Below are 12,435 nucleotides of genomic sequence, written 5' to 3' on the forward strand. Positions count from 1 at the left end.
TGTATCATTTATAAGTAGTGCTCCCTGAGGTTGTCAATAGTAATATTTAGAAGAATATTGGGGAATATAGCAGAAACCATTGTTATTTCCAAAACTTGATTGAGCTTTATGTAGAAAGTACGGGCTATTGCTAGTAAAATATATCTTAGTTTCTGTCGCTATTTCTCATTGTCTCCCTTTGCTTCTCTTCTTTTTTGTTGTTCTTTCTTAACACTTAATAATTAGTATTATATTAGTGAGTACTTACTCGCAAATTATTAGGTTATGTCCTCTAAATTAGTAATTCTGATTCTGACTTCTGTTATTGGATGGATAATAAAGGAATGAAATACTTCACAATAAGTTTCATTCTGAAAAGTCTTTGCCATGGCAATCTGAATTCCTCATATTTATTAGTGGATAAACTCCATAGATCTATTTAAGCTAGAAAAAATATAACAAAGGTGGAGTAGAAAACAGCAAATGAAACTTTTTCCTTTGTAAGAAAATTTAATAATTCTCTATATACAACTCGATTTATATTTTAATAGAATTGCATTTGAAAAAATAAATGAACACAAATAACCTGTTATTATATGAGCAGATACAAATTGAGTGTATAAAAATTTTGACAATTTTGAAGTTAACTGCAAGAATCAGGAGAAACATACTCGTTGATTTGGTGGGGGAAGGGTATGACAGGTTGACATCATGTTCTTTAAATCAATACATTTCAAACTGTTGACCAAAGGACACTTTTAGTTACAAAATTAGATCAGTATTTGTTCCCTGCCCTCTTAGTTTTTGGGCCTTGTTAGGAGTGAGCGTGGAATGTTTACAGTACTGCTGTAAAGACCACCTTCTCCCACCAGGAGTGAGTGTTCCTTTCTCCAAGCCTGCTTTTCATGTCCTGGAGTCAGTGGGGGCCTTGTTAGTTTGCTTAGTCTAACATTCATGCACCAGGCCCTGTGGTTTCTCCGGTGGCTGTCTTTTCCCTTGAATGCCTTGGTGGTATTGTGTAGCACTTATAACTGCTTCATGTTGGCAAATGGGGAAAAAGAATAAAGGAGTGCAAAAGAAGGTGAAGGTAAGGGAGAAAGAAAACAAAAGGAATGTTGACTATGGAGGGTAGGCGCAGACTGACAATTTCTGCTGGTCTCATTCTTTGTCAGAAATTGCTTCTACCTCATTGGAGGAACTCATCCTTCAAACAGACAAGCTCTCCATCTTCTTTGTCCTTCAGTTTGATTGCTTTCCCCTATGATGGCATTAGAAGGTACCAGTGATTTTGTCACATAGCATTGACAGCATTAAAAGGGATTAAAAATGAAATGTTTTGACACATTGTGGTACATTGTAGCAGCTCAGCATCACTGAACATAAACTTATGATGCTAATTACCAGAAACAGATTGTCATATTGACGACTATTGTATTCATGGCACAGAAAGATAGGTAGGTTGGTAACTTATGTCTTGAGGAATCCCAAACTCCTAATTAAAGTTCTGTTAGGTAGTTGTGAATGTGTGTCTGCCCTTTTTAGTCTTCTTTTGTGACTGGAAAGTATATATATTTTTTCATCTGATGTGGTATGAGGCACTGAAGGGAAAAGTAGCTGAGGGAGTTATGTACTGTTGAAATATTGCTCTGTGGATAAGATGTGATAGGTTGTCCATCTGGGTATATACTCACCCTCTGCTTGGTAGGCATTATAAGTTCTTCTGGGCTTGTTATGGGTCCTCTTTGTGATATTTGTACCATTGCTAAACTTGTTCTCTTTGGAAAATGCTCATCTTTTAAAAGTTACTTAGAAAATTTTTTAAGCTGTTGGTAATTGCTTCTAACTGGTAATACTTCATAACTGGTAATGCTCATCTTTTGAAAGATTGCTTAGAGGTGGTTTTTTTTAAGCTGTGGTATTGCTTCTAACTGGTTTTCCACCAGATGGTGCTAGTGTTACGTACCTGAAGATAATCTTGTTGGGTGCCATTGAAATCTTGAGTTGTATTTTCTCTTTTTCTGATTTACCATATTTTGCTTTAGTGTTTTTCACACACACTAGTTTTCTGATATATACCTCATGTCTTTTTTGCTATGAGTAGTGAACTGATTATGCATTGGTGATCATGAAAGATAACTTAGGGGATGGATTCAGAGGCCAAGGAGTAAGTGAAACTTTAGGATACATAATAGGTACTTTCTTGTAAAATTTTTCATCATGCATTTGCTTCTTATTTGACATGTGTGTACAGATTGAGAACTTACTCTTGATTTTCCTGCTTAATTACTTTTCTTTTATGTTATAACCATATTATAAAATGTTATTGTTTGAGATCCTAAAATCCATTTTTGAAAATTATTACTAACATATATTACGTACCCACATCTAAGTTCAGAATAACTTTAATAACTTTAAAAGGAAGTTTGGTAAAGAAAAAAATGTTGGCCATATATGCTATCTGATTTCCTGACCAATTAGCAATTATCATTTTAAACTTTTTGGTTTACAAATAAGTTACAATTTATGTTAACATGAGGAAGCATGTAATTACAATTCCATGGTTATTGAAGAAAAATTTAAATAAACTAGACTGCAATTAAAGAACTAACTCATACTTAAGTACTATTAATGTCATATTAGATAACCTATTTTTTCTTTTGTATACCTGTATTTTAAAAATATCAAAGTTGGACATACAGTTTTGAAACTAGCTTTTTTCCTCTTAATGTTTTGCAACAGTAATTTTAAATGATAGTATAGTTTTTCATTTCATGAACCTTATCTCATATAAATTCTTAAAAATATAATAGCTGGCTGGTTCAGAATGAATCATATTTTGTGATTTTTGTTATATATTTTCAAATTACCATCTGAAAGAGTTCTACACCTTTAACATCTTTAAGAGGATATGATTATGCTTGTTTCCCTCACCCTTATCATTACCAGATTATCTGAGTTTTTATTTTATTTTATTTTTTTAGATTGAGTTTTTAAAATGACTAAATACTGCTCCTTTGAGATTTCCTGAAATGATAATTTGTCGCTAAATAAAGGGCTTTAAAATTTCTTTGATATTTTCTTAGAAATAAGCTTTATCCTTCAGATACTCAATCCTTGGTCCCCGTGTATTTATGGTGGTTGATTTTTGGTCTTATCTCCTATTCATAAAATACAAACAGCTATTCTTTCATTTTGCAGAGTAGGTTATCTCATACACAGAGCAAAGAATTTACACCTGTGTTTGTTAACTCCTTCTGCACTTTCTGTTACATGTTGAGAATCATAGGTCATTTAACCCTCTCTTCATACGAATGTTTCTCAGTCTGAATCCTTGGAAGAATGGTATTTTAAATTATTCTGAAAACTCTAGTGAAATGATCTATGTATTTAGTAGTTATTTAGTGCCTATATTTTTGATGGGAAGAAGGAAAAAAAGAAAACTGCTAGATATTGATCGTATACTTTTGTGAAGAAATAAAAACACATCAGTTTTTATTTTTTTTAAGCAATATATTCTGGCTGGTTTTGATATTTTATTAAATAACTGTCTTGTATTTAGATTGGTCACCTTTGAATTAAATTCTCCTGTTAACATGAGGAAGCATATAATTTATTCTAAAATAAGAAACAAACAGAAAAGCTGTTTTCCTATTTGGGTACTGGGGAGAGGACCTGAAGGAGACTCATTCAGAAGCTCCATGTAAATGAATGTGAAAATGATTCTTAAAAAAACTTAACAGCTAGTTTTCCTGTCTAGTGAAGAGAAGTCCCCCATCTCAATTTTGTAAAAAACTGCCATTCTCTTACTGTAAGAATGAATAGTTATTGTGAGAAAACCGCTTGCAGACCTGTTCCAAAAGATTCATCCACATACAATCTTAGCAGAAGAGACTTATAAACTGTGAAGATACTAATTCTGTAGTTTAAATGTATGTTTTTAAGAAATATATATTAATAAATGAACAGATTTATATAACATTGAATTTTACTTAAGATAACAAAAATTAGTATTTTCAACTTATAGTATTTGTAAAATAATTTTTAATTTCTTTAAAAGTAAATAGTTTTCTATTATGGGCATTTTACTTGCTTTTTAAGTTATGAATGTGTGGTTTGTTTTTTTTTTTAACTAAAAAGACCTAGAAAGGCCCTAAATAGTGCTGAATTAGATTAAATGTTATTAAAAAGTGCCAGTTTAATTCTAGGGAATTAGCACATTAATATATAGGCCTGGTGAAATGTAAGACCAATGGTAGCTTCTGAAATATACTTCTATATATTTAAAGTTTGAGATACCATATGTATCTATTTAGATGCTTGTCTAAACTAGCAATTTGAAGGAGCTTTGGAGTACTGTAATAGTCTCAAAAAACCTTAGTTTAGTTACAGTTATATCAGCTAAGTTCCCTCTAACTAATAAATTCTGCTCAGAGTCTTGTCTGTCTCATAGCAAATTAAATAAAATAATCAAATTGCTGAATGGACCTAATTTGTTTACACTTGAGAGAAATTTGTGAAATACAGAACTTATTAAATCATTAGATACCTGATTTTTTGCAAAGTTTATTTTCTTTCCTTAAAATATATTAGAAGTAATTGGAATAATTTTAAAATAGTTTTCCCATAAACTTTAAAATCTAGCTTTCTGTTGAATGTCGGTCTTTGAACTCCAAATAGGAATGAAAAAAGGAAGGGAGGGGACATTATAACTTTTGTTCTTAGCAGTTTCTCCTGGAAAAATATCATCACCACTCCCAGCTTGATTTGTTTCATTTAATTCTTGCCACATATACTTCTTAGTTCATTACATGTTTTATATTGAAGTAATCAGTGTTGAGGTTTTTCTGTTCATTTAGATTATTTAAGCATTCTGATCTGTGCTTAGTACTGAACTGCTTATTGGATCCATGCTATCTAATAACTAAAGCATATGAAATTTACTGCATTTTGTATTGATTTAATATTAATGTTAATCTAAAATCTTTGGGTGCAGTGTGTCACATCTGTTTTGTATTCCTCTGTTTAAGAGAACTGGCAGTATGGTATTTGGAGGAATATTTATTATCTGAGTGTTTTTCTTTGCAACAGTTTCCTTAGTCTACTGAGAATTATAACTTCCAAGAGACAGTGAATCACCCAGCAAATTCTCAGGTACCCAACTGCTAAAGGCTAAAGTTAATTGGAATTTTTATTTTCCATTTAAGTTCCCTTTGCTTTAATAGTGGTAATTTAGGAGGTTTCTGGCAATGATAGAAAATAAATTTGTCATGTAATTTTAAAAAATATTCTTTTCTATTAATAATAGGTTTAACTGGCACTTGATGGATACTTTTTTTTTAAGGAAAAACTTTGTTAGACTGACTGTTAATTTGTGTTTGACACCAAATTTACCATGGCTGGTGATTGAATATTCTTATCCTTTGGTAGTGTTTCTTAAACTTTTTGGAGATAATGGATTTCTTTAAGTAATCAGTGAAAATTATAATCCCTTTTCCTAGAAAAAAAATGGATAAGCACAAGCATTTTGCATACAGCTTTGATTAATCCTCCCTCTTGCTGTCCAGAAGTACGAGGGCCCCAAATTAGAAAGTGCTGCTGTAATGGCAGTGAAAATCACTGCAAGTACGTTGGTTTTAAAATCATTGTGTGTCACACTAAGGATTTTCTTCACTTACAGCTATTTTTTTACATTACATTTCCTCTTTGATGATTATATAGTAGAACAGCGGTTTTCAATCTGTGGGTCGCGACCCCGGTGGGGTCGCCTAAAGCCATTGGAAAATACATAATGCATATCAGGTATTTACATTCTGAATCATAACTGTAGCAAAATTACAGTTATGAAGTAGCCACCAAAATTATTTTTTGGTTTGAGGTCACCGCAACATGAGGAACTGTATTGCGGAGTCACGGCATTAGAAAGGTTGAGAACCACTGTAGTAGAAAATAAGTATAATGTAATCTAAATCTTTTTTTTTTTTATTGTGAGAGAAAGAGATACAGACACAGAGACAGGGAGAGAGATAAGAAGCATCAACTCATTGTTGCACTACTTTAGTTGTTCATTGATTGCTTTTCATGCATCCCTTGAGCAGGGGCCTCCAGCCAAGCCCACTAGTGACCTTGGGCTCAAACCAGCAACCTTTGGGCTCAAGCCAGTGGATCATGGGGTCATGTCTATGATTCCACGCTCAATTCAGCAACCCTGCACCTAAGCTGGTGAGCCGGCACTCAAGCCAGTGACTTCAGGGACCTCAGTGTCCCAGGTCGACACTCTTTCCATTGTGCCACTACCAGTCAGGCATGACTCTTATTTTGGAGAAAAATCACTTTTATTTTTAAAGTCATAGACCATATGACTCAGAAGTCATAGACCATATTTGAATTTTATGTGCATTCGGTTCTACTTTAGATATATGAAAAATAAAACACACTTTATGTTTTGATCAAAAGTGGAGGCACCAAAAGAAATAAACGAGTTCTTATGGCTCTGTTTTAAAAAGTAGTTCTTCCTTGCCTGACCAGGCGGTGGCGCAGTGGATGGAGCATCGGACTGGGATGTGGAGGACCCAGGTTCGAGACCCCGAGGTCACCAGCTTGAGCGCGGGCTCATCTGGTTTGAGCAAAAGCCCACCAGCTTGAACCCAAGGTCGCTGGCTCCAGCAAGGGGTTCCTCAGTCTGCTGAAGGCCCGTGGTCAAGGCACATATGAGAAAGCAATCAATGAACAACTAAGGTGTCACAACGAAAAACTAATGATTGATGCTTCTCATCTCTCTCCATTCCTGTCTGTCTGTCCCTGTCTATCCCTCTCTCTGACTCACTCTCTGTCTCTGTAAAAAATAAATAAAATTTAAAAAAAAAAGTAGTTCTTCCTTAAGATGATGTTACATTTGTTGTATAGCAGTGTAGGTTTTCATTTTCATGGGAAGCTGTGAAGCTAATCAGAAGTCACTTGGGCTGGTTAGGAGCACAAACTTGGGAATCAAGCTGGTTAGGCTTTGAATCCAGCTCAGTTGCTGACCGGCTATATGACATTTGGCACATTACTTATTTGTTAAAAAAAAAAAATCTTTTCCAAAGGACTGAATGAGATAATGTCTCTCAAGTGCATGGTTTTGTGCTGTGTGTAAAATATACATACATACTCAGTTTCCTCTTACTGTGTGATGATGTTGGTGTTGATGAGGAACAGCGTGAGTCACTTTGCTTTGTAATTGCTGACTGTTCATTTTTCCGATTGTTAAATTTAGGATAGTAGATTTTGGTTATAAAATATTAATTAATTAGTAAGTCTTCTCCTTTCCCCAAATAATCTTTTAAAGGCTCAGTGGCTTTTTGTTGTTGTCAGAGTTCAGTCAAGAGTTCTTGAAAAGCAGAGTAGCAAGCTGACTTTTTCACATTTTACTTCTCAGTGTGGTATTGTTACAGTGGGGCAATACATGAAAAGTTATCCACAATTGAGGTAAATACTGAGAAGCAGAGAAAGGAAGAGAGGTTTCTAAGAGTACATTAAAAATAAGCACTCACATTTTCTGCTTTTGAACCTTCACAGCTAGATGGCTGCATGGTAGAGGGCCATAGATATTGTGAATACTTGGGGTAGATGATGTTTCTTTGCACATGATGTCATAAAGAAGACCTCTAATTTTTAAAATTTGATAAACTATACAAATACCAACCAATCAAATATCGTCCCATTGTGGTTTGAAAGGTATTTGAACCAAAAAAGAAAGACGATAAGACGTGTGATGCTTTGATGAAATAAAATGATGAAATGCAATGGTTTAATGTCTGTATGAAGTGGAATGTTTCAAGTTTATTGAAAAAATGACTTCAGATCATCCTGAAAAGAAGTGGGGTGATATCCTGTCTGATCCCTTTGTTCTTCCTGTTGTAGTGGTTAATTGTAATCTGGTGATAACAGTGACATTGTTTATGTCAGTGGTTTTTGTATAGATTCACATAAGCACATACCTACACATGTGTGTGAGCTTTCCAAGATGCTTTAGAATGACTGATTCCAATGGGAGTTATAAATGTCAGTCTCCAGTGGGTTATAAACACAAGAAAAGCTAAGTATATTCTGAAAATTTGTAGTTGGCATCATGGGGGAGTTTCTATTGTGTTCATCTGTCTCATTTCTACTGGCAGAAAACAACTGAATGACAAAACCTGTGTATTTTTTGTGTGAAGAAAACAAGATTGTTTAATCACTTTGTGTTAATGAAAATTTAAATGTTATATACATATCATTGAACTATAAAGCAAGCACTTTGCCCTGCAAGTTTTTTTTTATTATCTAGCCTCATTTGCTTATTTACTTTGACCAGGTACAAAGTTTGAAAAATGATATTCTCCTTTTCTTTCTTCTCAGTATTGTCAGTGAAGCAGGAGCGTCCATCTATAGTGTCAGCCCTGAAGCTAACAAAGAGATGCCAGGACTGGACCCTAATTTGAGAAGTGCAGGTAAGAAGCTATGCACCATCACAAAAGCATGTGATTTTGACATTTTGGACTTGTATTTGTAGCAAGCAGAATATTTAAATAGCCAAGAAAAGTTAGGCTATATATGTGTTTAAGAATAGGCATGTTAGAAAGAAAAGGGTTGGTTGGAGTAATAATTGTAATTATTGAAAAGAGGAAGAATACTGTTTCTTGGTTTTAAGACTTTATTGATTTACAGAGAGAGGGAAGTGGTGTAAGAAGTGTCAACTCATAGTTGCTTCATTTAAGCTGTTAATTGATTGACAGCTTGTCATATGTGCCTTGACTAGGCAAGCCCAGGGTATTGAAACGGCGACCTCAGCATTCCTGTTTGATGCTCTATCTATTATGCCACCACAGGTCAACAATAACTGTTTCTAAAGATCACTGCATAGTATTCTAGAGTACAATGAAAAATCAGCTCAAAACAGCCACGTATGATTTTGGTACTTGCCTCATAATAATAGTAATAACAATGAAGAGGATTAGATATAGCATAATCATAGTGTGAGCTGCTAATACTAATCTTTTTTAAGCACTTAATATATGTGAAACATTGTGGTAAATGCAATACCAGGATTATTTTATTTAATCCGTACAATCCCCTATGAGACATTTATTATTCCTACATTCTAGATGAGGAAACCGAGGCTTAAAGCAGTGTTTTTCAATTGCTGAAAGTGTTTTTAAAACCATTGGCTTAAAAGGCTTAAAGAGGCCATATAACCAGCAAGGGTACTTAATATATGTATACTTAACTTCTGTAATAAAAGTATACTTTTCTTTATAAAAAACAAAATTCAGAACCCCTCAGGTTGATGCTGAAAGGTAATCTTCCAATAGGGCATTGGAAATAAATCTTGTCCAGGAGGTTGCATCCCTCAGGCCTCCCACTGCGACAGGGGCTGCTGGTTCTTTTCCACCACTGGCCCCTGTGGCTACCTAACCATGATAGCGTTACAGGTGAGACAAGACTGCTACATTCCTATAGGACTATAAAAATAGGAATTAATGAAAAGGGGAATTGGTGTCTGGTCCTAATAACTCTGATTTCAAACTCTGTGTCTTCAGTTTGTGATTCACTGCAAGAATGCCTTCCTTCTTTGTCTCAGCTTTTGTCCATATGGCAGTGACTGTGTTTGATCCATAACAACTCAAAACATCTATCTCAGCGTTTTTAGTCTTCCAAGTCTGGTCCTGGAGGCAAATATTGAAAGAAGCTGAATCTTCACTCTTAGTTTTCTAGGGCCCACTTCCTTTTCTTCAATTCCTGTTTTCTTAGAGAGAGTCTGTCTCTTTTGTAGTGATTAATGCCAGGGATGACTTTATACTTCATTTGAGACCTGACCTACCTGTGAGTGTGGGTTTTATCTTTCATCTCTCCATAACTTTACTGTATCAGAATATAATATTCAGACAAGTGTTAAACACATGTAAGCAAATGACCTTTATATTATTACTATATCTTCTTGACTGTAGTTTATCAGCTTATTGAAAACAGAGGTTATTCTTATATGTGCTTATATTCCCCCATTTTAAATACAGTCTACATGAAAGGCATTTAAATTGGGTAGATAGAATAGTAGATACATGGCATTAAAATGTTTATTATGTATTTCTGATTGAAAATGGAAGATTGAGTATTCCTGTTTTTTCTTCACTTCCTTCTAAAATGTCAGTAAAATCACAGAAACAATAGAATGGAGACATAAACTCACTAGGACACAAAAAACAGGAGAGGAGGTAATAACATTAGTTTTGAAGCTACAAAGCAGAGGGCTGAGTAATAAGTGGTCGAAACAACTTGAGAAAGTTGAATACTAAGACAGCATAGTAGAGAAGAGAGAACTGACCTAAATAGATCATGGAAACCTATAGGCTCAAGAAATGCACCAAGTACCTTTAGAAGTATTTTCGGAGGGTTCAGAAAGCAAAAGGAATTAAACATTGAATACCATATAACACAGCAATTCCATTACTAGGTATATACTCAAAAGAATTGAAAACAGATACTCAATAAATACTTGTATACAATGCTCATCGCAGCACTATTCACAAATAGCCAAAAGCTGGAAACAACCCAAATGTTCATGGCAAATGAGTGGTTAAAAAATGGTATATTGTAAGGTGGAATATTATTTTCAGCCATAGAAAAAAAGAAAGAGGTACTGATAATTGTCTTTCTTCATTGAATTTCATTACCATTCAGCAAATTACCAGTTTATTAAAACTAAGTTCCTACATGTACTTTTTGTCCTCTAGTCAGTCACAATGCAAGACTCAATTACTGTGGCTTATAAGATAACTTGCTTTAATTTTTTAAATTGCACTCTACCTAGCATTTCTTTATTTTTCCATATAAACTTAAGAGTAATTTGATTAATATTATAAAAACCCTGTAGAAATAGTGACATTCTGTTGAATTTGTACCTTCATTCAGGTTCACCACACTTTATTTTTCTTATTCAAAGACCAGACACCCACATACAGTATGAATAGATTCTCCTCTATGATATATTTTTTTAATTAAAAATATTTTTTTATTGATTGATTTTAGTGAGAGGGAAAGGGTGAGAAAGAGAGCAATCTGTTCTTGTATGTGCCCTGACCAGGGATCGAAGTGGCAACCTCTGTGCTTCAGGACAATGCTTGAACCAACTGAGCTATTTGGCCAGGGCTTCTCTGTGATACTTTTTTATTAGCTGTTGAAGATACATGGTGGGATCATCAATTTTTGCCCAAGTGACTTGAAACCAGCTAACTGATTGAAATCTTTTTAGTTCTGATGGTTTTTTTTAGTTGACTCACTTGGGTTTTATAGGTAGCCAATCATCATCTGCAAATAATAATAATCTAGTTTCTGTCTTTCAGTAAGTAAACCTTCTTTCTTTTTTCTTCTAATTACATTAACTAGGATTTCCTGAATAATGGTGAATAGTAGCAGTAATACAGAGAAATATTGATGTTGTATGACAGTATTTATCATACATTTGGGCATACTGCATTTTAAAAATATGTAGCAGCTTCATTGAGATATAATTTACATAGAATACAATTTACCCTTTAAAATGTACAGTGTATGTTCTGTTTTTTTGATATATTCCGAGTTGTGCCAACCATCACCACTACCCAGTTTAGAATGTTTTCATCACCCCAAATAGAAACTCCATACCATTATTAATCAGCCCCTTTTTCTCCTTCTGCCCATCCCCTGGCAAACACGAATCTACTTTCTCTATTATATGAATTTACTTAATCAGCCATTTCATATAAATGGAATCACTACAGTATGTAGTCTCTGGCATCTTTCAGTGAGAGCATGTTTTCAAGGTTCATTTGTGCTGTTTCATGTATCAACACTTTATTCTTTTTTATTAACAAATTTCCATTAAATGGGTACACCACATTTTGTTCATACATTTATCAGTTGATAGAATTTGGGGAAGCTTTCACTTTGTCTGTTGTGAATAACACCACTATGAGCATTCCTGTACAAAATTTTCAGTGAACAGGTTTTCATTTCTCTTGGTATATATATTCCAAGGAGTAAAAATTTGGGGACATACGGTAACTCTGTTTAACAACATTATTTAGAAGTCTTTTTTGGCTTCTATTGCTATGCTTTCCTCACCATTCCTTTCTGACTTTTCTATTTTCTCTCTCAAAATGTGAATGTGCCTTAAGTTATGGATCATGGATCTTCCTTTCTCTTTATTCTCTTTATCAGCAATCTGTTAAACTCCCTTTGTCTGAACTACTCATCTATCTCTTACTTTCAGGAACATGTTGACAGCCTGATCATTTTCAACCTATGGGTATGCATTATTGCTGTCTCTTACAAAGCTCTTTTCTTGGTTATCCTGCAGCAGGAAAACAACACCATATTCTCTCCAAAGCTTGGACATACTACTTTCGAACTCAACTTTTAAACAGTATTCATCTCCCTTCCTCTCTCTTTTTGCCTTTCATC

The 12,435-nt window shown here is 34.2% G+C and overlaps 1 protein-coding gene across 2 annotated transcripts in view; it reads left to right on the forward strand.

Moving 5' to 3' along the window:
- The window catches only part of SRBD1 (S1 RNA binding domain 1), a 203,522-nt gene that overhangs the window by 89,745 nt on the left and 101,342 nt on the right, over positions 1–12,435 (forward strand). For both annotated transcript variants that reach the window (XM_066378352.1, XM_066378353.1), the window contains exon 15: positions 8,356–8,447. In XM_066378352.1, the coding sequence (XP_066234449.1) occupies positions 8,356–8,447 (92 nt within the window). The remainder of the gene's footprint in view (positions 1–8,355; positions 8,448–12,435) is intronic.

This window comes from Saccopteryx leptura, chromosome 3, assembly GCF_036850995.1.
Source record: "Saccopteryx leptura isolate mSacLep1 chromosome 3, mSacLep1_pri_phased_curated, whole genome shotgun sequence".
NCBI classification, from domain to species: domain Eukaryota; kingdom Metazoa; phylum Chordata; class Mammalia; order Chiroptera; family Emballonuridae; genus Saccopteryx; species Saccopteryx leptura.